The 23,726-nt window shown below is 40.9% G+C and overlaps 1 protein-coding gene and 4 non-coding genes across 5 annotated transcripts; all 5 read left to right on the top strand.

Annotated features, from left to right (window-relative positions):
• Positions 1-52: 52 nt before the first annotated feature.
• WDR43 (WD repeat domain 43) lies at positions 53-21,634 on the top strand. Its single transcript, XM_031552674.1, has 18 exons — positions 53-115; positions 3,390-3,524; positions 4,321-4,442; positions 8,737-8,857; positions 10,016-10,155; positions 10,670-10,772; positions 11,846-11,910; positions 12,265-12,436; positions 12,863-12,949; positions 13,821-13,952; positions 14,387-14,524; positions 15,374-15,460; positions 16,023-16,054; positions 16,784-16,847; positions 17,721-17,834; positions 18,624-18,693; positions 20,770-20,825; positions 20,923-21,634. The coding sequence occupies exons 1-18, from the start codon at positions 53-55 to the stop codon at positions 21,040-21,042; spliced, it is 1,821 nt and encodes a 606-aa protein (XP_031408534.1). The 3' UTR covers positions 21,043-21,634.
• Positions 4,870-4,946, top strand: LOC116216399. Its single transcript, XR_004159080.1, has one exon. It is a non-coding gene; the product is annotated as a small nucleolar RNA SNORD53/SNORD92 (small nucleolar RNA).
• Positions 9,015-9,098, top strand: LOC116216401. Its single transcript, XR_004159082.1, has one exon. It is a non-coding gene; the product is annotated as a small nucleolar RNA SNORD53/SNORD92 (small nucleolar RNA).
• On the top strand, positions 10,263-10,346 carry LOC116216400. The gene has a single exon (XR_004159081.1). It is a non-coding gene; the product is annotated as a small nucleolar RNA SNORD53/SNORD92 (small nucleolar RNA).
• Positions 13,321-13,399, top strand: LOC116216398. Its single transcript, XR_004159079.1, has one exon. It is a non-coding gene; the product is annotated as a small nucleolar RNA SNORD53/SNORD92 (small nucleolar RNA).
• Positions 21,635-23,726: the final 2,092 nt, after the last annotated feature.

The following is a 23,726-nucleotide window of genomic DNA, read 5'->3' on the forward strand; positions in this document are numbered from 1 at the left end:
TTTTTAATTTTCTCTTCTAAATTAACTAAAAGCGCTCTCAGCCAAAGCGTTGATGGCGATACCCCTTTGCCTTTCGCGTTCCATGCGTGGAAGCAGCGCGCCCTGCAGCAGCCCGGTATGTGGCACGCAGCCCGGCTCCTCTCCCCTCCTCAGGACCTCGTGCTCTGCGCTCAGCAGCTCCGCGCACCTCGGGGGATCTCCGCCTTCCAGCTAAGCTCACTGGGACGCTCCTGCTGAAAGCCTCCGTATTACACGCGTTAAATCACTTTTTCGGCTCGTTTATATCGAGGTAGTCCTTACTTTGCTCGCTGTAACATACAACTTCTTGAGCAGGATGCAACCCTTGGATGGATTTGTGCAATACACCTTGTTTGCCCTAAGAAGCAGTGAGTTAAATGTGTTCTGGTAAAAGCTTGTTAGAAGTACTGCAACAGGTATCGTGACATGCTTCGTGCACTCAGATTACCCACTCAGAGGAAGGCTGTGTTGCCCCATTTTTGTCATTTGAGTAGCTTAATTCACGAGCTTTATAAAGTGGAAGAAAGAATTAATTTCAGATTGGCCTCTTCATTGCTCGTTTTTAATTCAATTTGGAAGGAAAGAAGGTGCATGCATTAATGGAAAGGCTGAACAGGTTAACAGAAACTGAAACTGGTGCTCACCTCAGCTGTGTGCAGTGCAGCTTCAAAGCCTGACGTACCGTGCTGCCTTAGGTCAAGCACTGGAGGTTTTGAATGGTGCTTAAACGTTAAGGCTATTTTAGACAGCCACCCCTAAAGACTACAGATGCTCCAACATAACTGTTTTTAGGGTTATATGCAAAAGGGGTTTCATCAGGCAAGTTTTGGCTTCCTCTGTTTTTTTCCTATGGCATTATTTAGTTCTTATTCTTTTTGCTGAAATGTGATGTCTCCAGGTAGCAGTAGTACTTGGTGTGCAGGAATAAAACCATGCCAGTAGGTGCCTGGTGTTTTACCAGGTTACACATCAACTGTGCTTTGGACTGCTTCTGTGTTTATGAAGGCCAGGTATTTAGAGGGGAGCTTGAGGAGTGCAGTGTTGAACTCCAGGCCCTGGAATTGCTGATGCAGTGGTGACTTACTGGCATGCTCTCTGCACACGTGCTTTTGCAGCATTTGTGCTTCCTGCTTGTCCTGTTCACCACCTCCCCTCCCACCAAGTGGTGTCTTGCAAGAGCTTATGGACCACTAACTTTCAAAGTAGTTTCTTCCATCTCCTTCATAGTAAGTTTTAGCTGTTCTGTCATCTTTAGCTCTTAAGGCTCTTCATGGTTTTAAGAGCTTTACTTCACATGTTAGCAAGAGAGATGAGATTTCTGTTAATTGGAAGAAGAGTCTCATTCTCAGCAGCTGCCCTACACAAGAGAGAACATTATGGAAATTCTCATTTGCAAATAACTTTTTCTAACTATCTCTGCTAATTAAAGCTAATTTTTTTCAGTATTTTTAAGTACTTTTGAATTTCCATAAATCTGAAAATGTTTAAAAGCTGATGCTTGATACACTTCAGCTGCTCTGTTCTCTCCATGAGAGCTAGGTGATTCTTTGGAGTCCTTTCCAGCATGAATAGGTCTGAATTTTCCATTGATGCTTCTTTCAAGACAGAACATCCCACTAATAGCGCTGATGAAGGTTGTTCGCTAAAGAAATGGATGTAAGAAAAGTAATTGGAGAAAACTTCCCCTACTTTCTTCATAACACTGGTAATGCTGTGGACCTCAGCGGGACCTTGTTACACTCAGTGAAGCCTTTGGTTTGCTTTAGGGAAATCAGTCATAAGAAACCATGTGGAGATTGAATGAGCTTTAATTAAAAGCTCCATTCAAGGTACGAGAACAAAATCTGTGCTTAATTGTGGTTTTGGTTCCCAGTTTTGATTGGGAGTGATAATTAATAAAACTAGATTTACAGATTTTGAAAAGTCTCTGAAAACATATAAGCTGTGCTTACATCTCCAGTGGCAATGTGGTCCCTGTCTTTGCATTTCTAACAGCTGTTTTGAGATGGCTTAGTTGGCATTGCTGCCAGAAATTTAGCAAGGTTATTCAGTGCGTGAGTCTCCTTATATTATCTTAAAACTGGTTGATTGATTAGTTGTGCTTTGTAACTGTGGTGATTTCTCAGCACTTACGCTTTCATTTCTTTTTTTGTAAACACTTTTCTTTCCCAGGGAAGATGAAGCCTAAACAAATCCTTGCAAAAACCAATGTCTGTACTTTTCTCTAGAGCCCACTGCTGTTTTTAACAAGCAATACAGCATATTTGTGTTTATTGGTTTCGAACAAAACCATTTTCCTTGGGGGTGGGGAAGTGTGTATGTTAAATACGTAGGAAAAGAAAGCTCTACTTCTTCAAACAATGGGACTATTTACCCTGTGCTGTTAAAGTTTTTAGTTTTAATTTGCTGAAAAACCCCAGAAGCCTGGTAGCCATTACATCTCTGGGGCTGTAGAAATTAGGTACCTTATATGATGTATATGATATGACAGATGAGAATCATAGAATCATTAAGGTTGGAAAAGTCCCCTCAGATCATCATGTCCAACCGTCAGCCCACCCCTGCCATGCCCACTGACCGTGTCTCTCAGTGCCACATCTCTGTGGTTCATCAGCACCTCCAGGGATGGTGACTGTGCCACTGCATAACCACTCTTTTGGAGAAGAAATGTTTCCTAATATCCAACCTGAATTAGCCATTCTATTTTTGTGATTAATTACTTAGGTTTACCTAGTCATAATTAAGATAGCTGTTTCTTCTGCTTTTGTTTTACTCAAGTTTTGCATGCATTTGGTTAAGCAAGGTGAAATTCTTTATTGAAGTAGTTGATATCCATTGCAAAGCAGGAAGGTGTAGACTTGAGAATTGCCTGATAGGCAGTAGGAAGACCCCTAGTAATTGACTCCAGATGACATAGTTTCAATCCCTGGTTGCTTCTCTCTGTCTGGTGTGGTTGCACTTTCTTTTTAAGAGGCATTACGGTTACATAGTATTGCAAGACTGATGGTAAACTGATGATTCCTAATAAAACTTAACATACATTTCTGTTCTGTGAATGAAATAATTTGGTCGTGTTTAATCTTTACCTCTGCCTCTGGGAAGTGAACAAATGTTTTTCCCTCTAAGTGTGGTCAGTAAGTTAGCAAAATGGCCTCTGTTGAGTATTTCCAAGAGACTCAGCAACTTTGCTACCTTGTACGTGGAGGTATAAGATGAACCTCTAAATTGCCACGTCTACATCTTGTGTCTTAGCAGAATTTGTGCTGGCTGACTGGATCTCAGACTCGGAGAGGTTTCTTCCCCCTGCTTTAGCACTTAAGAATCACAGGTCATACTAGTTAATTCCATTTTTTTTCTTCTCTGTTTTGCAGGATGGCCCCCAGAGGAAAAAACGGAAGTCTGAAGCTACAGGAGTGGACAAGCAGTTAGACATCCTGGCTATTGGCACAGCAGTTGGTAGCATTTTGTTGTACAGCACAGTAAAAGGAGAATTACAGAGCAAGCTAGTAAGTTACACACTCATCATCACGTGCTGCCAAATAATGGTGGTTTCAGTCAGCTTATGCTGTTCTTTCTGTTGCTCAAAAATGGGCTAAACTGACCTAGTTAATCAGATCTTTTTTTTCTTAATGACTACATACATGAATAGAATTGCAGTAATTTAGATTCTTGGGAATTGTTGAGTGGTACTTCTGTTGTTGGCAATATGTACACTTTGAGACCTCTTGGTTTGGCAGTATCCTAACATTGTGTGTGGATTTGTTATTTTACATCAGATATGTTCATAGTGATTAAGTGTCTAACTGAACAATTAAGTTCTCCATGGGCATATCATCCCCTGTGCCTCTCCAGGACTACAGGAGGAGAGGGCAGGATTGAAGTATTCATCAGCTCTTGTTAAGCTGAGTACTCTTTGGTGGACTCTTCTGTACATCCTGATTGGACTTAAGCAAGAAGGCACTTAGATATCCATTATCAAGATACCTGTGCTAACTGTGCTACTGCTCAACAGCTTTGGCTGTGTTTGTCAGTAGCGTGCGGGACAACTTTTTGTTAACTGAAGTAGTAGAACAATAATTAATACACGTACAGCTGAAAATATGAAGTATCTTTAACTTGCAGCTCTATATGTGTACTGGTTGTAAAAAGCACAAAACAAGTTGCATGCTATGCACTCCTCTTTGAGGTACCAATTATTTGGATTCATTTCTTCAAAGAGCACTTTGTTCACATTGTTGATATGGGGAAGACTCAGTAGCAATACCTCTTTATTCGTAAGTGACCATCTCTTATGTTTTGTAGGATGGTGGTCATGACAATAGAATAAATTGTGTGAGGTGGCATCAGGACAACTGCTGCTTGTATAGCTGTTCAGAAGACAAACACATTGTGGAATGGAACACACAGACCTGCAAAGTGAAGTGGTGAGTGATCCTCTTGCTCTGATTTGTTGTCCTTGCTTTTGTGTATTTCCTCCTTTAGAGGTGTTAGTGTTGTGCTGTTGGAAATGCTGCACTCTGCTATGCAGGCTTCGTGCTTGCTGTACCAAATTAGCAGTTAGTCACTACTTTAAAGAAATTCAGAGTGGCTTGATTAAGGGATAAAAGAGTAAATCTTATAGTTGAATTTCTTCCTCTGTGTGTTGGAAGGACGAAATACAATGTTTAGCTGCTAAGGGGGACGTGAGTCTTTCCATGCTGACTCTTAGTGAGATACGGGCTTCCAGTTGCTTTTTCAGACACTGAAAATCCATATTCTTAGAAATATCCTTGAGAGTGTGGGGAAAGCAGATGCTGGAACGCCTCATCCCAGATAGATCTACTGTGCACACCTGACTTAGCCCCAAGGGCCTAGCAGTGATGATACCCAATTGGTTTCGCTCACTACTGATGTGCAGTGGGGACAATTCCACTTGGCTGTCTGAGCAGGCTGCTGCCACTTAAACTACTATTGAGCCAAACGAAACTTAGTGCTGCGTTAACAAGTTCTCTAGGGTAGCTATTTGCTTTCTTTTTCAGTACAGTCAATCTTTTGTTTTAAGCTCTAAGAAACTAAGTCTTCTGTTAGTGATTCTGGTCATCTTAACTTAATGAAGGTCTGGTATGTGATGGCACCTTGACCCTTGTCTTCTACTCTTGTTACTTTTTTTTTTTTGTAAAATTTTCCCATTGTGTTATTTCAGCATTTTACAGATTTTGCTGAAGATGTTTGGGCCCTGCAGACAGACTGTCACCAGTAACCTCCTCAATTTCCTTAGGAAGGAAAAGTGTCCTTATGTTTAGACCCTGATGCAAAATAGCAAAAGATAAGATCTCCCATTAGCCTCCTCTTCTTGGGTGTGAAGGAACCTGTTTCCATCACCCTTTCCTCCTTACACTCCAGCCTCCAAACCTTCTTTGTGATCCTTTATTGGATTGACTCCAGTGTGTCAGTAGCTTCTCCAAACTGGATGGTGTAGTTTCAGAAGTTGCACAGGAAAGGGGAACCATTTTCCTTGATCCTACTGGCCATGTTCTAGCTAGTAGAGGTCAGCATGCGGTTGACCTCATTGCCACAAGTACTCACTACTAACTCATGTTAAAATGGTCTATAAGGATCCCCACCTCCTTTGTTGCTAATATGTGTTTTGGCAATTTGAATCCAGCCCATATGAGATTTTTTTTTTTTTCTTTCTGGCACACATGAAGACTGCTTTACCTAATCCTTTCATCTCGGAGATTTGACTGCCTATTTCTCCAGCTTGTTGAGATGAGCAGTTCTGCCCTCCAGCATGTTTATCAGCTGATCTCCCAAATTTCTTAATGCCAGTGAACTTGCTAGTGGATGCATACTGTCATATTTTCAAGGTCATTCGTGAAGACCTGAGTAAACACTGAGGTTGAATGGAATTGGAATGTCCTTGGGGAATGATACCAGTAACTGGCCGTCAGCTGAACTTCATGGCGGTGATTGCAAGTGTTTGAGCTCAGTATTCCATGCAGTTCCTATCCTACCTTGGAGTCCATTCAGTTAGTATGCTTGCAGCCAAACTGGAATTGCATAGTCTAATGTGAGACGTTGTCAGAAGCACTGCTAAACTCAATTTAAATAGTTTACAGTGTGTGTCATCAAAGGCAGGTTGGTTAGGGATGATTTTCTCTTTTTAAGTGTGATTGCTTTTTCCAGTCGCTTTTCTGACCTTTGTATATTTGGAAATCTTTACCAGGTGGATTTGCTGTGTGTAATCTTTCCTCTCATTTCCTGTATTCTTTTTGCAGATAGGTTTGTCTTTTTTTCAAGTCAACAGAAATTTCTCCTGGGCAGTGCAGCCACTCAGAGATGATGGAGTGGTCTCGCAACATCACTGACTTTGGTGCATCCCATTCCATCTTAGAGGCTGCATGTGTGAACAACTTGCTGTTATAATCCCTGATTTTACTTATTTTTATGGATAATGTTCTGCTCCCTCTGATTCTGGTGCTGGGTTTGGGAACATGGGAGCCCTGAGAGCCGTCCTTACTCTTGTGTGGTGTGGCTTTTTCTGTGTGCTGAACAGATCCCTACACCATTCAGCACTGAGCCCACACATTTCTCAATCCTAACCTTACTGCTGCTGATGTACCATTAGGTCTCCTTTTTGTTGGTCTTCGTATTTCCTGCTGGTCTGAACATCCACCTGAACTTTGGCTTTCCTGCATGCCAGGGCTACACCTGGTGATTTTCTTTGTGTTGGTGTGTGCCATTCTTGTGCGTTAAAATGGTCATCCTAGAAGAGCAACCAGCTTTCCTGAGCACCTTTTGCTCTTCATAGCAGTCTCCAGTGGAATATTGCCCATCAGTTCCTTGAATAAGTGACAGTCTGCTTTTATGAAGACCAGAGTTGTAATTCTGCTGTTTGTCGTGCTCTGTAGCAAAGCTTCATGCACTCAAAGCCACCTTTATGTGTAGAGAAAACCACCTCTTCCTTGCACCTTCCTGACATGTCTTCACTAAATAGCCTTCCTAAAAGTCTGTTAACTACAGTATTCTTGTCTTAAGTTCTATCCCACAGGTTCTCTGTGATCTCTAGTAAGATCAAAACTATAAAGCTCCCCATGGCTCATCCTGTTTGTCTCCCATAGAGTGTGTGTTTATGCACAGCCTCTTGAGATGGGTCCCTGCCATGCTGTTGTCTCGTGAAATGTGGTAACTGTTCTTGTTACTTTTCACCCTGGGTGCTTCCCTCTGCGTTGCCATATACCCCCACTTCTTTTGTGACTGCTTATTGTTCTTGTCTCACTCCAATCCTAGGTTAGTTTCCTCTTTGCTAGGTTAGCAAGCTTGTGGACAAAATTGCTCTTGTCCCACTTCGCAAGGTGAATGTTGTCTCCTCTCAGCAGTCCTTGTAGCTGGAAGAGTCCTGTGGTTACACAAGCTAACGAGGTGTTGATGAGCAGAATGTGCCTACTCCTATGTGAGTCTTCTCCATTGAATCGAGGAGAACACCACCTACAAACTGCTCAAAGTTTGACTGTTAGGATACTTTGTGGCAGTTCTTGTTTTCAGTTAGAATGCAGTAATTGCTTAGGAAAATGCCAAGAAGTACTCCTAGATTTGTTGAATGAACTGCCTGTTAGAGGCATTGTGTTCTCCAATTTTGAAGATAGCAGTGAAAAATTATTATTGTTGGAGTGCAAAAATGGAAAGTATGCTGACATTATAATATCACACTTTCTACCAGAAGTCACATCAGAAGTCATGTATTGCAAGTCATGCCTGAGGTAAAAGATATTGCAATCATAGAATCATGCAATGGCTTGGGTTGAAAGGGATCTTAAAGACCATCTAGTTGTACATTTGAATATAATTTCTTGGGTTTGCTCCATTAAATGGATATTGATCTGAAATTCTTAGTTCTGACTTACACTTTGGAAGAGAATAGAGAATTTTGTTATGCTCTGTGTAAGGTATAATGTTGTTTGTCAAGTTTGTAGCTAGTAAAACTTGCAGCTTCTATGAAATCTAGCCAAAGGTGATGGTGTAAATGAGCTCACTTGTAGAAGACAGAAGAGGTGCTGCTTGGCATAAGAAAGGTCTCAGGAAGTATTTCAGAAGGGGCTGTTCACAATCAGAACGTGGTGGTTGGGTCGTGATTATTATGTACAGAGGGTTTGCATTAAGGATTTCCCTGTAGTTTTGTCCTCTTAGCAATAAGCAATACTCAGACTCTTTCTAAGCAGGCACAAGCTTTCCATCACAGCATCTTTCTTTTTCTTAGTGCTTTCAACCATGGAGTTCTTAAACCTTTGAGGCCAAGGTTATTACTGTCAGTGTCACTGACAGACTTAGGAGGTGTGCCAGGAACTGGGTGGGCCTTAAAACTCCGAGGTCCGTTTTGAATAAGTTGATGGAAGCTTTGTGGATTATGGTTCCAAGAGAAGTCTTAACAGTGTGGCTCCTATTGCCTGGTCCTGAGTAGTAGAGAACTTTGAGGGGGGGGATATTGAGAATAGGGTAAGCAAATAGTATTTTTTTAAACAACAGCAAAGCAAAACAAACAAAAAATAGTCTTAATTATTTCTTTATTTTTGAGTAAACTAATTTGAAATTGAGGAGCTGAAACAGAATAATTTCTGACCTAATTTTTGACTACTTAGCCTTTTTTGAAGTATGTTTTGCCTTAGATTATCCAGCAGAGTTGTCATGCATTTTGAAGTTATGCTAATGAATATCTTTTCTGTGTCTCCATTCAAACTCTAGCAAGTGGAAAGGTGACAGTAGCAGTGTCAGCTCTTTGTGCATCAGTCCAGATGGAAAAATGCTGCTGTCAGCCGGTAGAACTATAAAACTGTGGGACCTGGAGACCAAAGAAGTCTACAGAGTAAGTAATTTTGTGCTACTAGACATAAAAAAATAATATATATGTACATATTCTTCTTGATTAATGGCATTGTGCATTTAGTGTTTCCTAATAGATCATCTGAAAATTTGGTAGGGTGGAAGGACACAGCTGGTACCTTTGGGGTTGCTGGAAGTTATTTCTGTGATGATACCTTCAACTGTGGTTTCAACTTCCTGACACTTGAATGAGGACGTTGAATTCCTTGGCTGTGTCTGAGAATGCTGCCAGCAGCCTTTCTGGATTCTATAGCATAAGGATAGGTGCTGTTCTCTTTCACTGTGTCCCTTTCTGAAGCCCTTCTACTGGGGAGCTCGGTTCACTGCACTATTCGTTTTTGCTGATGCGTTTTTATGGGAGCTCCTGTACCTTTGTGCTGAGTATCTCTTGAAAGCCTTCAGGTCTCTTAACTAAGCTCTGTGTAACAGGTGTTATCAGTATTGCTGTGGAAGCAATTGGAAGGCAGAGGGCCAAAAACACTGTGTCTGAGCCCTGGCCAGAGAACAAGGAATTTACCGTGTTTTGGCTGTTCCTTAAATGCAGTCCTGTTCCACTGTATGACAGCAGATAGGAAGCAGCTAGTCTGGTTTCCTGGTGTTTGCTGTCAGCTGAGTGTGCACACGTGTTACTGTGGGCTTGCTGGCACATGGCAAATACTGTGTGTGTCTGCATCCTGTAGTGACCAAAATCACTGTGAAAATAAAAATTGAAGTGTTGATTGATTTTTTTTATTTTGTTCCACAGCTTTAGTGTGTCCTGTGTGATCATCTTCTAGTTGAGGATGAAACTGTAAATCTAGTTCTGTTGTTAAGTGTGACTGCTTCACACTTCACAACAAAACTAGATTTGTGTGACTGCAGGTGTGATTTCTTTCACATGAGCTTAGTTTCAGTAATTTTGCCTTTGATTTCCCCATTAATTTTTTAATTCTGATAAGTAGATGGAGTGTCAGGAAACATTTTTGAGACATGTAGAAATGTAGGGAATCTGATCACCAGTTAAAAAAACAGAAAAAACATTGACATACTCTTGCTAACTTGAATCTTTGGATCTTTCTTAACATTCTTTCTTATCTAATGTTTTAATTTTTGTCACACGGCTGCTGATGGCAGTAATTGAATTTCCCCCCCATTCTCTTAGCATTTCACAGGCCATGCTACATCAGTGTCATCATTAATGTTTACCACAGTGAGACCTATGAATGAAAATAAACCCTTTGATGGAATTACAGGACTTTATTTCTTGTCTGGGGCTATACATGACCGGTTACTGAGTGTTTGGTATGTAAACTCCTCTTAATTTTTAACTTTGATTATGACTGTTACTGAGGATAGACTGAACAATTATGTTCTGGACTCTGATTGAGCAGAAGGGGCACTCTGGAAAAATGCAGTGATGATCTCTTAAGTAGTGGTTTCAATTCACTGATTGTTGAATGAAGACCTAAATTTCCTTGGCTGTGTCTGAGCGTGTTTCCAGTAGCTGCCACTTGACTTCCCAGCATATGCTAGGAATGTAGCGCGTGGTATGCTTCTTGTTCTTTGTATTTGCTGTGAAGTTTGTTTTCTTCTTTGCTGAATTTGCTTGGTGGTTACTTTGCACTTGAAATTTAGAACACCTTTTAAAGCTGAAAGCTGCAATTATAACATGAGTATTTTTGGCTGAGGTGTGTAGTACCATGAGAGCGACAACAGTAAAGCACGATTTGTAGGCTCTGTAACGCTGTGCTGCTTTTCAGATGTGGAGGATGCTGTTTGTGCTCTGTTAAATAATGTGTGCTGTTTGTGTCTCCAGGCAGATCAGATCAGATAGGAAAGAAAAGAATGCTGTGATGTCTTTCACGGTAACAGATGAACCAACGTTTATTGACCTGACCGTGTCAGAGCTCAAAGAAGAGGTAGGAGCAGTAGTTTGTAACCAGATACATCCAACAGTTTCACACCAAGTTCCTTTTAGGGCACTAAAAAAAAGAAAAGAAAAGTTTGGTTTGTGTTTCGTTTCTGTTATGCAAAGATGAGATTTGAATGCAAGTTCAGTAGTGTGAGGATATTTATAATAGGTGCACTTGTGTAGCTAGCAGTTTGAAACAATTATTTTCACAGCTACTAAGTGCAAATTCCATGTTTCCTTCAAAAATTTTGCTTGTGATGGTAGAAACGTAATTTGTTTCCTATTTGGATCAATTTAGTAATCAAAATGTTTCTTAGATTTCAGTAGTAAAAACCAGCGAAGGTTTCTTTCTGAAATACAGTTTGAACATGGTTCTGTTTTTTTTTTGTCTATTCTCATGTGGCTAAGGTAGTATAACTGTGTTTTGAATTAACTAGCCTTTATGAATTTGAATAGCTGAGCACATTTCCCAAATCTCTTTTTCAGCAAGAAGTATCAGAATAGTTGTCTTACGAAAAGTGTCTGCATATGAAATGTTCACAAATCATTTCTGTAGTTACTTAAAACATTTTTTTCTCCAATTGCCTTTAGATTCCTTTATAAAAAGAGTATTTCATGCTGTAACTCCTAACGTTTCCATTTATGCCTTCTCACTGCATGTGTAGGAGCTGGGAGTACTCTGTGATGTGCACCTGGAATTTAACTGCTCAGTGTACTCTGTTTTAGTTTCTTTCCTGTGAATGTATTTAGTGTGTCACTGCCTGTGTAGTTCAGTGCATCTGGACACCTTGGGTACTGTATTTTTGAAACATTGCTGCTTATACTCGTGTCTCTAGTAGCCAAGCTGTTCAGATTTGGATATTGATATAATAAAGCACAGATTTACGTTTCTGTTTTCTAACTGCTATAAATGTTCCTGAGATGTGTGTCTGATCTAATTTTATGGGTTTATTTGTATCTCTAATGTATGTAGTTGCTGTAAAGAGTCAAATCATAACCTGCAAATATCTCTTGATGTCTTGTACCTGTGGATGTCTGTCATTTGGTCTAATCAGAATCTTTTATTGTGACTTCTTTCAGCCTGTGAAGTTGGCAGTTGTTTGCAGAGATGGGCAGTTGCATTTATTTGAACACATCTTAAATGGGTAAGGAGGTACTCCTTCTGAGAGTGTATTTGGCAAGGTCTGGGATTACTGGGAGGCAAAGCTGATTTTGTTGTGTTGCTGCCTTTGATCTCATCTGTTCACAAATTGAATTCCAGCTGATTCTGACGTGTTTCAAGAAATGCAGGAGAGCTTATTTATTGGGGATTATGCTGTACTTTGTTAGTACCTGTTGCTTTAGCCAAGATTTTGCCTGGTTTAACTTCATTTAAACTATCTGTAAAAGATGTAAACTAGTAGAGTTTAAGGATTTGATAATGAAGGGTGCGTACTTGTGAAATCTACAGAAGTCTTTAAGCTAAACATGCTGTTGTTTTTCTTTTCTTCCCTCCCCAGCTACTGCAAAAAACCCTTAACATCAAACTGTACTATCCAGATAGCAACGCCTGGAAATGATGGAGACTCCACGCCAAAACCAGTTCCTATTCTAGCAGCTGCATTTTGCACAGACAAACAGTCTCTGCTGCTTGTGTATGGAAACACCCTACAGCCCATCATAGAGAAAGTGGTATGTAAAACATATTGGAAAGGTTTTGGATTTCACACTTTTTTGGAATTGCAGCGTGAGATTGAACTCTCCTTCTCTGGGAGTTATGACGACTGCCCTTGAGTTGTTTAGAAAGGGGATGTGCATTCTGCTCATTCAGTTAAAGTGTAACTTGCATTATTGCTGACTGTTTCGTGCTGTCTCAGCTGTTAATACATTAGGCCATTGAAACTTTCTAAAACTTTCAATTTGCATGTGTGAGCTTCTCTGCAGAGCACAGGGATCTGGTAACAAAAGGCAGACGTGCAAAGCAATTGCTACTCTAGGGGAGGATAAGAAGCTCATTCTTGTTTGTACCTCTGGAATTTGTTCTCGTCTTCTAGTAGTTTGATGAATCACCACTGTGATTCATTGGCAAGTTAACTGTTTTTATTCCTGTCCTTTCAGTCTTTGAACACCAACGAATCCCACATATGTTTGATAAGGGATGTCCAGAAAGTGTTGGTGCTTAAAACAGATGATGCTGTAACAAAGGTGAGCTTGTGTGAAATACAATTGTCTTGCATCTCTTGATTTACTTTGGAAATGCTAGAATTCTCTGTTGTCTTCTTAAATAAATTTGGATTTCTGAATGAATCTGCTCAAGGCTGCAGTGTAGTTTCAGAGACCCAGAGCCGTTGGCTGCTGTGTGCACTGATAGGCCCTCCCTCAGTTACCTTCCTGTAGCTCATGTCACAGCTGACAACATTGGTATAGAGAGCAGACAGCATTGGTTTTCTAACCCTCAGGTTAGCTACCAGTTCTGGTGCTCCATCAGCCTGGTGGAGCTTTGTGCTAATTCCCCGGTCCTGGAGCTGGAGGGTAACAGAGCTGAGATGCAGTGAGAGATGTGGGAGCTCCCTGGCATGCAGTGATGATCTCCATCTTGGTTTCGCTTTTTGCTGAATTCCAGTGAAGACTCATTTCTCTTGGCTGTCTGAGCATGCCTTGTGGAGAGAAAAGTGATGATTTGTGTATTGAGCGAAGTGAGTAGTATTTTAATTTTACTATTTTTCTCCAGTAAAGTTCTTGAACCCTGAAATCAATTTTTTATTTGTGGAATATGACTTGTATCACATCATCTGGAAGTTGCAATGCTCACTGCAGTATATATATTTGTATCACTTTAGTGGGCACTCAGCATGGCTCCCATAATGTACACAGGGCTGGGTGGGTACTTCAAAAAGGCACAGAACTGCTGGTATGGAAGAAGTGTTCTGGAAGTAGCACGTAGCATTTTCCTAATAGGTTGTGGCAGGCTGGTTTTAACGTATGTGAGAATCTCAAATTAAAATCAGTATTTAAAACTGGAAGGAAGATTGAGATATTAGCGACTTATTCTGGTGTGTTTCTGTCTTTCTGCTAGATAAAGACGCCAGTTGTGAACTCGGACACCAAAGTTCTAGTGCCTGGCATTCCAGGACACAGTGCAACTGTTAAAACTCCGTCCTCAGGAAAGGAGAAAAAGAAAAGCAAAAGGAAACCAGGAGAGACAGAGGTAAAGTGCTCCCTCGTTTAAACCCAACAGTCATTTAAAAAGCAACCATAAATGATCACTGTAGCTTCTTTAGGTATATTTGAACTTGAGTTGTTTGCCTTCATTGTTTGCATGAGGGCAAAGTGAATCATACTATCTTCTTGTAGGAAATGGGCTTCCCTTTGGTCAAAACCTTACTCTCACTGAAGCCCTGACTGCGTTGCCCACAAATCTGCCCGTTACTGCAGAACTTTGTCACACACTTGCCAGTCTCTCTGTGCTAAGGCACATTACTGCTTCTTAGTCAAAACTTCATCTTCTCTTTTTCCGGCTATCCTCTCAGTATGTTATTTTCCAGCAGGATAGGAGGGAATGGTATATATTAGCTACTTTACTTTCACCTGATATTTCTAAGAAATGGCCCTGAAACACTGTTCTTATTTCTTTGTCTGCAGGGTAGCATTGAGGAACGCCTAGGGGCATTGGATATTGATGTGAGCAAAGTAAAAACTCCAGGTGGCCTTCCACAAACAGATAGCTTTGCAGTGCTTTTGGTTCAGGGCTTGGAAAGCAATGATGAAGACATCTTAAATGTAAGTGTTGTAAGATCACCGTATGCTGTGTAAACTATTTGTTGAGATTTGTGGGGAGCTGCTGTGAAAGAAGAGCAGTCAAGATGCTGTTGTTACTCCTGGCTGCTTTTTGCTGATGTGCTGATAAGGCATTGGTATTATGAATGATGGTAATGGTACTTTAATGCTAGCTACCTTGTTTTCTGAGTCATCACATGAACTTTGTAGCACTTCTGTTTATGGTAAGTTTGTTGTGTCAGAGTTCAGATATTTTACAAGTGATGTTACTAGTGCAACCATCTCCCTTTTAGCTTCAGCTAGAGAACAATCTGTGCTCAGTCTAGAGTGTACAGTTTCCAAGTAGGTGTTTGAGAAATGCATCTATGACCATAATTAGACCTGAAAAGCTTGTTACTGCACTTGGATTAGGAGAATTTTATACTTCTGGGGCAGGAAAAGGAAATCTCGTAAGGATTTGTCACTGAATAGAAATTTCTTGTCACCAGTACAGGTGGAAGGCACTATATTTACAGAAGTGAAGCATGGAAATAGAAAAATAGCAAGGGAAGTTCTTGTTAATATGGCTGTTATACTTTGTTTCTAGTGTGAGATGGGTGGACTAGGGGCAATGGCTGGTTGTTTTAGACAGGTTAATCAAGTATTTATTCGTGATTAATTAAGATATAAGTTAATTGTAGCTGACTTGAAAAATGGAACTCCTTTGCATTGTAAATTTTATTTTATACATTATCCTCATCTGAGCTTATAGAAGTAGTAAATAGAAAAAGAGGTTTAAACTCAGGAATTTTTGATTTTTGTTCCCAGTGTTAAAGCTGAATGATCATCTGATTTATTTTTCCATTTTAACAGAAAGTGCTTTCCACAAGAAAGGAAACTTTAATAAAGAACACAGTAGCCAGAATGCCTATACACGCTGTCATTCCACTGCTGCATGAGGTAGGAGAGCTTGCATTTCATGTACCTGTCATACAAACCACATTTGGCTTGCCTTTTAGCTGGGGAAAATTATGGATGGGTCTCTCAATTTCAGTGAATAAATCAAGTCAAATAATATTGATTTAGTAGTATTATAATACTGAACTTATTCGTAGTTTATTTCTGTCTTACTCTTACATCATCTGGCTGAAGCTTAACCAAAGGACAAAGTGCCACTGTCAAAGCTAGGAAAAGCCATAGATCATGTGGTGCTATCTTAAATGAGTAAGCAGGAAAAAAGGGAGAGGTTAAGCTAAAGCTTGTTTAGTCTGTGGCAGAAAAATAAGACCAACCAACAACACATTATTTATTTAATATTATTAAAGTAGCTGATAATTTGAAACTGGAAAATAGCAGTGCTAGTCATGGTTGTATTTCTCTTGTACTTTAATCTGCTGGCCTCAAAATCTATTCTTTCTTGTGGTACTAATCTTCCTACCCAAATATTGGGCTGTCATGTGGATGTGCTTTAAGCTCATTATGCATTTCTTGCTTTTAATTGTTACTGTTCTTGTTCCTCTAGCTTACAAAGAGATTGCAAGGCAACCCATACAGGTAAGAAGCGAGTTACCCACAGTTCAATTTATCTGAAAACGTCTATTCTGTGTTTTATGGCCTGTGCTTCCCTGTGAAGCTTCCATAGTAATTGTAATGAACAGTTGCTATGTTAATAGAATCTTGAGGTAACCTGATTGTGGGTGCAAAGATGAACTTTTATTAAGACTATGTGCTGACATAAGTGAAATTAAAAAGGGAAAGGGATACTTGAAGTGAGCATTTATCTGAAGGAGCAGACAGCTCAGACATGATCAGTATGTCAACTCAAATCACTTTAAGATGTGTAACTTCTATTTAAGAAAAACACATAGCTCTTCCTGCACCTGCCAATCCTGCTATATTGCTATAGCAAAAGCTTTGCTGTGACTAGATATCTGCAACTGGATTAAACAAAACAAGACAAAACAAAAAAGTCGAACACGTTGTAGAAGAAGAAAGAAGTAGCACTAGTTTGATCTTTTCTCCATTGAAATCTCCAATGAAAGGCCATGAGAAACAGATCCCTGAGCATGTCTAGTTTTCATCTTTCTCTTAAATGTCAGCTCTTTTCCCAGTAAGTGTCTCTTACATGGGTATCTCATCTGGATAGCCAAATTATTTTATTTCCTACTGCATTTTTCTTTTTATGTAATAAAAGTCAAGCATTTCTTGTAGAATAGCTTAGCAACTAGAAAATGAAATGTGTGTTGTCAGCCAACATCTCAATATCTATGATATCGTTTCCAGTGCCTCACAAATGGTTCGATGGCTGAAGTTTGTTTTTACTCTACATGCATCCTACCTTTCCACAGTAAGTATTTTGCAATAAAGTTAATGCATATAGCTGAAACTGGACTTAAGTGCTTAAGTGTACATATGTTCTTCCTTCAGGAATCTGTCTCTTGCTCTCCATGGTATGAGGGTACATACCATGGTATGGTACATGCTCAAACCAATGTATAGAGGGTTGTACTTCACCATTTTGCTGATTTGATGGACATTTGTTACAAATTGTCATGGATGACCAAGATAAATATAATAATAGCATCCCAAAGTCAAACCAAAACCAGTTATGTCATGGGAGAGAGCCAAATAACTGTCAAACATGATCTAGCCATTGTCATCAACACTTACAGAACTAAATTTCTGTATTGAGTATGACTGGATATATAGGGTAAAGGCATGACTAAGTTGACAGAGAAGCAGGTAATGTAGTAGCTTCTGGGTGGAAATCCAGCCTTCCCTGGATAATACTCTCTAGCTCAGTTTATAAAACAAATAAATGTATTGTGACACTGTTAGTCTTTTATATTCTGGGGATCTCCCTTTTATTACAGTTGTATGTCAAAACCTGTATGCATTGCTATTACTGGGTTTGTGTACTGAATCTATTCAGTTCCATTCACACTGCTTTCCAAGTAGTCCTTCTAAATATGCTATTAGGAAATGTGGAAGGAAAAAGTAGTGTAAGTAGAAGGGGCTATGGTTCTAGACAAGCCTACATATTAACTGGTTGGGTTGCAGGTGATTTCTATGAATCCTCAGCAATTCCTTCTGACCACAGTGATGTCAGCAAGGATTGTTTGTCCCAAATGTGTAAGGATAGTTTAAAAATACAAAAGTAAGATACAGGTTATGTATTGGGTAACAGCTTTGTTTTAATTCATCCATTTCTTCTCGTAAGTTGCCAGACCTTATTCCTCAGCTGGGAACGCTGTACCAGTTAATGGAGAGCAGGGTAAAAACTCTGCAGAAGCTTTCCCGTCTACATGGAAGGCTCTTCCTTCTTGTCACCCAGGTAAGTTCAGCTGAAGAACACAGGATACGTAGAAGTGTTATTTGCAGGCTTAGCCTTCTGTTGTGAGAGCATCTAATGGGACCTGTCATCAGGAACTTAGTGCAGCTGCTGTATGGCTACAGTGATAATACTCAAAGTACTGCAGTTGACTGACTGTCTGGTCAGTCCATGCTCACAGAAAGTGTTGCACATTCTGTCCTGCCAGATGAGTGTACTAACTCATAGCATTTTAAGTGGGAATAAGTGGGAGGTACTGGGCTGCTTTGAAGCAAATGCCTCTGAAATTTTACTTTGTCCTTCCTATTTATGCGGCTGTTAAGGTGTTCGATGATTAAATCTTTAGAGTAAAAGCCTGCTAGGAATGGTGTGCCTATTAGGGCAAGATTACCGATGGTTAGGCAGGAGGTGGTTATTGGGAGGGTTTTTTGTAAGCAGCCCGTTTTGCGGATATCCTGTTCTCCATTTAGGCTGTGAATGATTAGGCCGGAGCATAGGAATAGCATGGCTTTGAAGAAGGCGTGGGTTGAAATGTGGAAGAAGGCTAGTTGGGGGAGATTAAGTCCAATTGTAACTATTATAAGGCCTAGTTGGCTTGAGGTGGAGAAGGCAATGATTTTTTTTATATCGTTTTGGGTGAGGGCACAGATGGCAGCGAATAGTGTTGATAGGGCACCTATATGAATGCATGTTAACCTCTGTGTAGATTTCATTTATGTTGTTGAGTCTTAGAGACTTCAAGTTTGGGGAATGTGTGGTTCCATGTAAGGCTAATTTTCAAATTCTGTTCAGGTTGCAGCATCGGAAACAGTTCAGGATGTGATGGAGGTTAATCAGACTGCGAAGCTGGTATATGAGGATGGTAAGTGCTCTATGCTAGATGTACTCAACTCCAGAACTTTTGTGGCAGCTAACAGGTGGTGGCTGTTCATCATGCCCCTGTGATATTGGTAGTGGACAGTCTCCAAGCAGGGAGGTTTTATGGGAAATCTATGGCAGGCAAGTGAGCAATTAATCATGTAGGCATCCTACAGTTCATTTTGTCTTTCTTCCCCTTCTTTGGTTTCCTTCCCTTCTATTTTTTTGTGAAGTCAGGAGGGAGGCCAGCAAAACTGCTGCCTCGAACTTCTGGAGGGCAAACTTTGAACTGTTCAGGACCCTGGTAGGGGAGAGTCCCTTGGAATTCAGTACTGAAAGGTAAAAGGGTCCCAGAAGTCTGATCCTTCCTCAGGAAGGAAGTCTTAAAGGACAGGAGCAAGCTGTCCCCCTGTGCCACAAGATAAGACAATGGGGAAGATGACCAGGATGGATGACCAGGGGCCTTTTTCTGAGGCTCCAGGAGAACAAGAGAATTTGCCTCCTGTGGAAGAATGGAAAGGCAACTCAGGGAGAGTACAAAGAAGTTGTTAGGGTGTGCAGGGAGAACATTAGAAAGGCAAAAGCCCAACGTGAACTCAACTTGGCTGTTGAGGTAAAAAAGAACAGAAAACTTCTTTACAAATATATATTAACAGTAAGAGGAGGGCTAAGGAAAATCTCCATCCTTTACTGATGTGGCGGGGAATTTGACTACTAGGATAAGGACAAAGGCTGAGGTTCTCAGTGCCTTCTTTGCATCTGTCTTTAGTAGTCAGACCAGTTCTCGTCAGGGAACTCTACCTCCTGACTTGGAAGTCTTGGATGGGGAGCAGAATAAGCCCCCCCACGATTCAGATGGAAACAGTCAGAAATTTACTACTCCACCTGAACTGCCACAAGTCCATGGGCCAGATGAGATCCACCTGAGGGTGCTGAGGGAGCTAGTAGAAGTGACAGCCAAGCCACTTTCCATCATCTTTCGGCGTTCCTGATCAACTGGAGAGTTCCCAGAGGATTGGAGGCTTGCCAGCGTGACTCTTATCTACAAGAATGGTTGTAACGAGGTTCTGGGGAACTACAGGCCTGTCAGCCTAACCTTGGTGCCAACGAAAGTTATGGAACAGATCATTGTGAGAGAGATTACACAGCATGTGTGGGAAATCTGGAGTATCAGGCCTAGCCAGCATGGGTTCATGAAAGGCAGGTCCTGCTTGACCAACCTCATCTCCTATGATCGAGTGACCCACTTGGTGGAAGAGGAAAAGGACAGCAAAGCTGTGGAGGGTCTGGAGCGCAAGTCTTATGGGGAGTGGCTGATGGAGCTGGGATTATTTAGAAGAGGGAGCTCAGGGGAGATCTTACTGCTCTCTACAACTATCTGAAGGGAGGTTGTGGCGCAGTGGTGGATGGCCTCATCTCCGTGTAACAGTGATAGGACAAAAGGGAATGGCCTCAAGTTGCACCAGGGGAGATTTAGATTGGATGTTAGGAAACATTTCTTCTCTAAAAGAGTGGTCAGGCACTGGAATGGGCTGCTCAAGGAAGTGGTACAGTCACCGACTCTGGAGGTGTTAAAAAATATGTACATGTTGTACTGAGGGCGATGGTTTAGTGGGAAGTATTGGTGATAGGTGGACAGTTGGACTCAGTGATCTTGAAGGAGGTCTTTTCCAGCCTTGGTGATTCTGTGATTCCTGTGTCGCAAATTAATAAATCAATTAATTGAAAGATCTTGAAGTACTTAACTGATGACATTGGATTTCTGGCACTAACTGCCCTTGTGCTGAAGTAGATGCAGACAAGGAGCTGCTACATTTGAGTCAGTGAGACTTCACAGCAGTGTGTGCATATATAGGACCTGAAGGCCCAAACTGGAACTACTACAGCTATATAATGTATAATCATAGCAAAGTGACTATTCCTAATTTATGGTGATCAACCTAGTCTTCATATGGAATTAGTTTTGGAATTTAAATAAATTTAAATAGTTTAGTGAAGGTTTAGCAGCATATGGAGTTGAGTTTTGTTTGAACGTATTCAAGTCTGTTTTCCAGACTGAGGGATTGTTTTGTTTTTGCAGAATCCTCAGAGGAGGAAGGTTCAGATGATGAGATGATTGCGGATAAAGACTCAGATGTAAGTGGAGTTGGATTGAATCTTCTCCCAGTTATTTGTCACAGAAGTTGTGTTAATGTCAAAGATTCAAACATTCCTGTTTTCTTCAACCCTCCAGGAAAACTGGGATGAAGATGAAGAGAAAGAGGAGCAATCAGATGAACAAGACATGACTGTTGAAAAGGAAATTAATGGTGATTCTGATTTGGAACCAGAAAATGAAAGTGAAGAAGAATAATGGCATAAAAGAATAAACAGTTTAAAGAAGTGGGCCACCAGAACTTTCTAATTCTGGATCATCTTGCTGAAAGATGCCATATTTGCATATAGGGAGTGCAGACTTATGCGCAGCCTATGTGTAGGGGCACGTGTGGGGCACTGTGCATTTCTGAATCCAGAATGTTTAACCACGCCAGCCTTCTCTTGCCCTATTTCCCTGCGCTTACTATAGAAACATTTCTTCCACCTCTCATGGTCAGATTATGCCTGTCATGTGGACATGCATTTGTATCTCAAGTGAAATAAATCTGCCACCGCTGTTTGTGTGGTAAACTTGGTTCAGCTTTACACTGAATTTGTTTCAAATGTTCAAGGATCAAAGACAGCTGATCTATACCTTCTTTCCATGCTTCAGTTAGCAATAGCAAGTGGGCATCCTGCTGCTTTTTTTTTTTTGTTTCCAGGAAAAAAAAAAAAAGGAAAAAGTTATTTTTGTAATGTTTAAATTCTCTAATGGATTTCCTTTCTTTCCTCCCATCCTCCATTGGTTCAGCCATGCCTTGGCAATGTCTAAATGCCAAAGTGGCTTAAAAACAGCTTTTTTTTTTTTTTTTTAACAAATTTGAACTTGAGACTTTTATATGTAGAATCAATGATTTTTCTCGTGCTTTAAAAAGACATTAGAACTATCACTGTTCCCTAATTTCATTTTAATTGAGGCTGTATATAAGATTAATGCTAACCCAGAGGATAGACTGAGGTGGGTGGGGAGAGGGGAGTAACACAGGGAAATGAGAAGGTGGATACTTGTGAATACATAGCGCACAGCTATATGTTTATTATCAATTTTTAACCTCAGTGGCAGAGCAAGGACAACTGATTGCTCAGCTAATGGAAGCTGAAGAGGTACAAACACATTTTTAAGAGCAAAACATGGTAAAGGTCTGAGCCATTCACCACTATAATGTACAATATATTTGTCTATAAATGGAGCTGTTGCAACTAAATGCTGCCCTCTTTGTAAAGTGAATAAATATACATCTCCTTTACCAAATACCTGTCCTGTGGTTTTGTTGAGAGAGCCCTCAGATACCTGGGGGTGGTGGTAAAGGATGAAATGCCCTGTTTTATAAACCAGATCTCTTGTGGAAGACAACCTCATAGGTTACTAAGCAAAACATCTGTAACTGGTTTCTTAGCTCCTTGTTGCACTGGGGCTGCAATGTTGTCTGGAGAAACAGTGGATTGTGTCAGGTTGATCTGATGTGTAGCTTTTCAAGCATCGCAGGATGCTCCTGTGACACTGATGTTCCTGTACACAGGCTGGCTTTGAATCTGGTGAAAAAGGAATGTGAATGACAGTCTGGTGAATATCTGGTGAGTGCTAACCTGCTGAGCTCTTGGGGTGTGGAGTAACAAGAGCAGCACCTGTGTTTCAGTTGTACCTACACAGCTGTGTCTCAGCCTTTCTAGAAGGCAAAGCATTACTGTGGCTTTGGGTCAAGCAGTGGCCTGGTTACTTTGCTGTCAGTGTTGGGTTATGGGTCTGTGTTGCAGTCAAGGTGGGCGTTACCTGTGTCCATTATTTCAATACAACAGAAACCTGTTGCAGGAGAGGAACCGTGGAAGAACCTTACGGCAGGAAGAAGAAGGGAACATCTGTGACTTCTCAACACTGAGATTCTGTGAGCCTGGTTCAACAAGTTGGTAGAATGGGTCTGAGTTCTGCTCTTTTCTGGTATTGGCAGCCAGGTCACGATGTGTCCTCTGAGCCTTTACTAGCATCATCTTCAAGCAGCAATCCTGTGTGAAACTGGGTGTGCCAACTGCAAGCAACTGGGGTCCTTCCAAAAATTACCTGCACCTGAGTTGATAACTGACTGTTCTGTGCACTTTCTAATCTTTAACACTGCTTATCTGTCTGCATGAAATATCAGCCAGCTGATAGACTAAACATTCATGTCTTCGTCTTTCAAAGATGCAACATCAACTGGAGGAAGGGGTTGGGAACTGAGTAACCCTGCCTTTCAGCCCTGATGCTTGTGTTAGTGTGAACGAAGGGAGTCAGGAAGGTAGACAGCTGCTTGTTCTGATCAGCAGAGTTTAGCTGGGGGCTTGTATAATGTCCAAGATGTGTCCAGTGCAGTCTCATTGGTTAAACAGTCAGAAAGTCCATGAGGTGGAAACTCTGATGTGTACTGCTTTTATATGCCAAATGTGTATTGTGTTCCATTTATAGGTGTGTACTTAACGCTGCTCCAGGCACCTCCGCACAATGGGAGGGGTATCGCTTTGCTGTTTTTATGTGATGATGGCCTAATTTCCAGATTGCTGCAGTAAATGACATCTGCAGTAAGGAGCGATACCACAGCTGACCAGAGGGTGTCACAGCAGCTTCACAAAAGGTACGTACCTTGGCTATCAAGAGCAACCTGTGAAGCGGGACTGAGGATGGCATTGTCTTAGCACTGCTGAAATGCATCCTGCTGTGAGACAGTGTCAGTCACAATATTCTCTCTTATTATGGTTCTGCTTCCAAGGGAACTTCCTACTATGCCAAGGGTTTGCGCTGAAGGTTTTTGTTGCCTCCCTTGTTAAATATTGTAGCATTTCTCTGCAGTGTGGTACTGGAGTAAGAGCTGCTACTGAGATAAGGTGTATGGCCTTATAGTTAAGTTTCACTTGAAGCTATTAACACAGATT

The sequence above is a fragment of the Meleagris gallopavo genome, chromosome 2, assembly GCF_000146605.3.
Source record: "Meleagris gallopavo isolate NT-WF06-2002-E0010 breed Aviagen turkey brand Nicholas breeding stock chromosome 2, Turkey_5.1, whole genome shotgun sequence".
NCBI lineage: Eukaryota > Metazoa > Chordata > Aves > Galliformes > Phasianidae > Meleagris > Meleagris gallopavo.

Bases quoted from the DNA above. Each gene is read 5' to 3' on its own strand.
- WDR43 (XM_031552674.1), top strand. From the start codon at position 53: ATGGCGATACCCCTTTGCCTTTCGCGTTCCATGCGTGGAAGCAGCGCG. The intron at 116-3,389 runs GTATGTGGCACG...TCTGTTTTGCAG, and splicing joins GCGCGCCCTGCAGCAGCCCG to GATGGCCCCCAGAGGAAAAA. The intron at 14,525-15,373 runs GTAAGTGTTGTA...CCATTTTAACAG, and splicing joins ATGATGAAGACATCTTAAAT to AAAGTGCTTTCCACAAGAAA.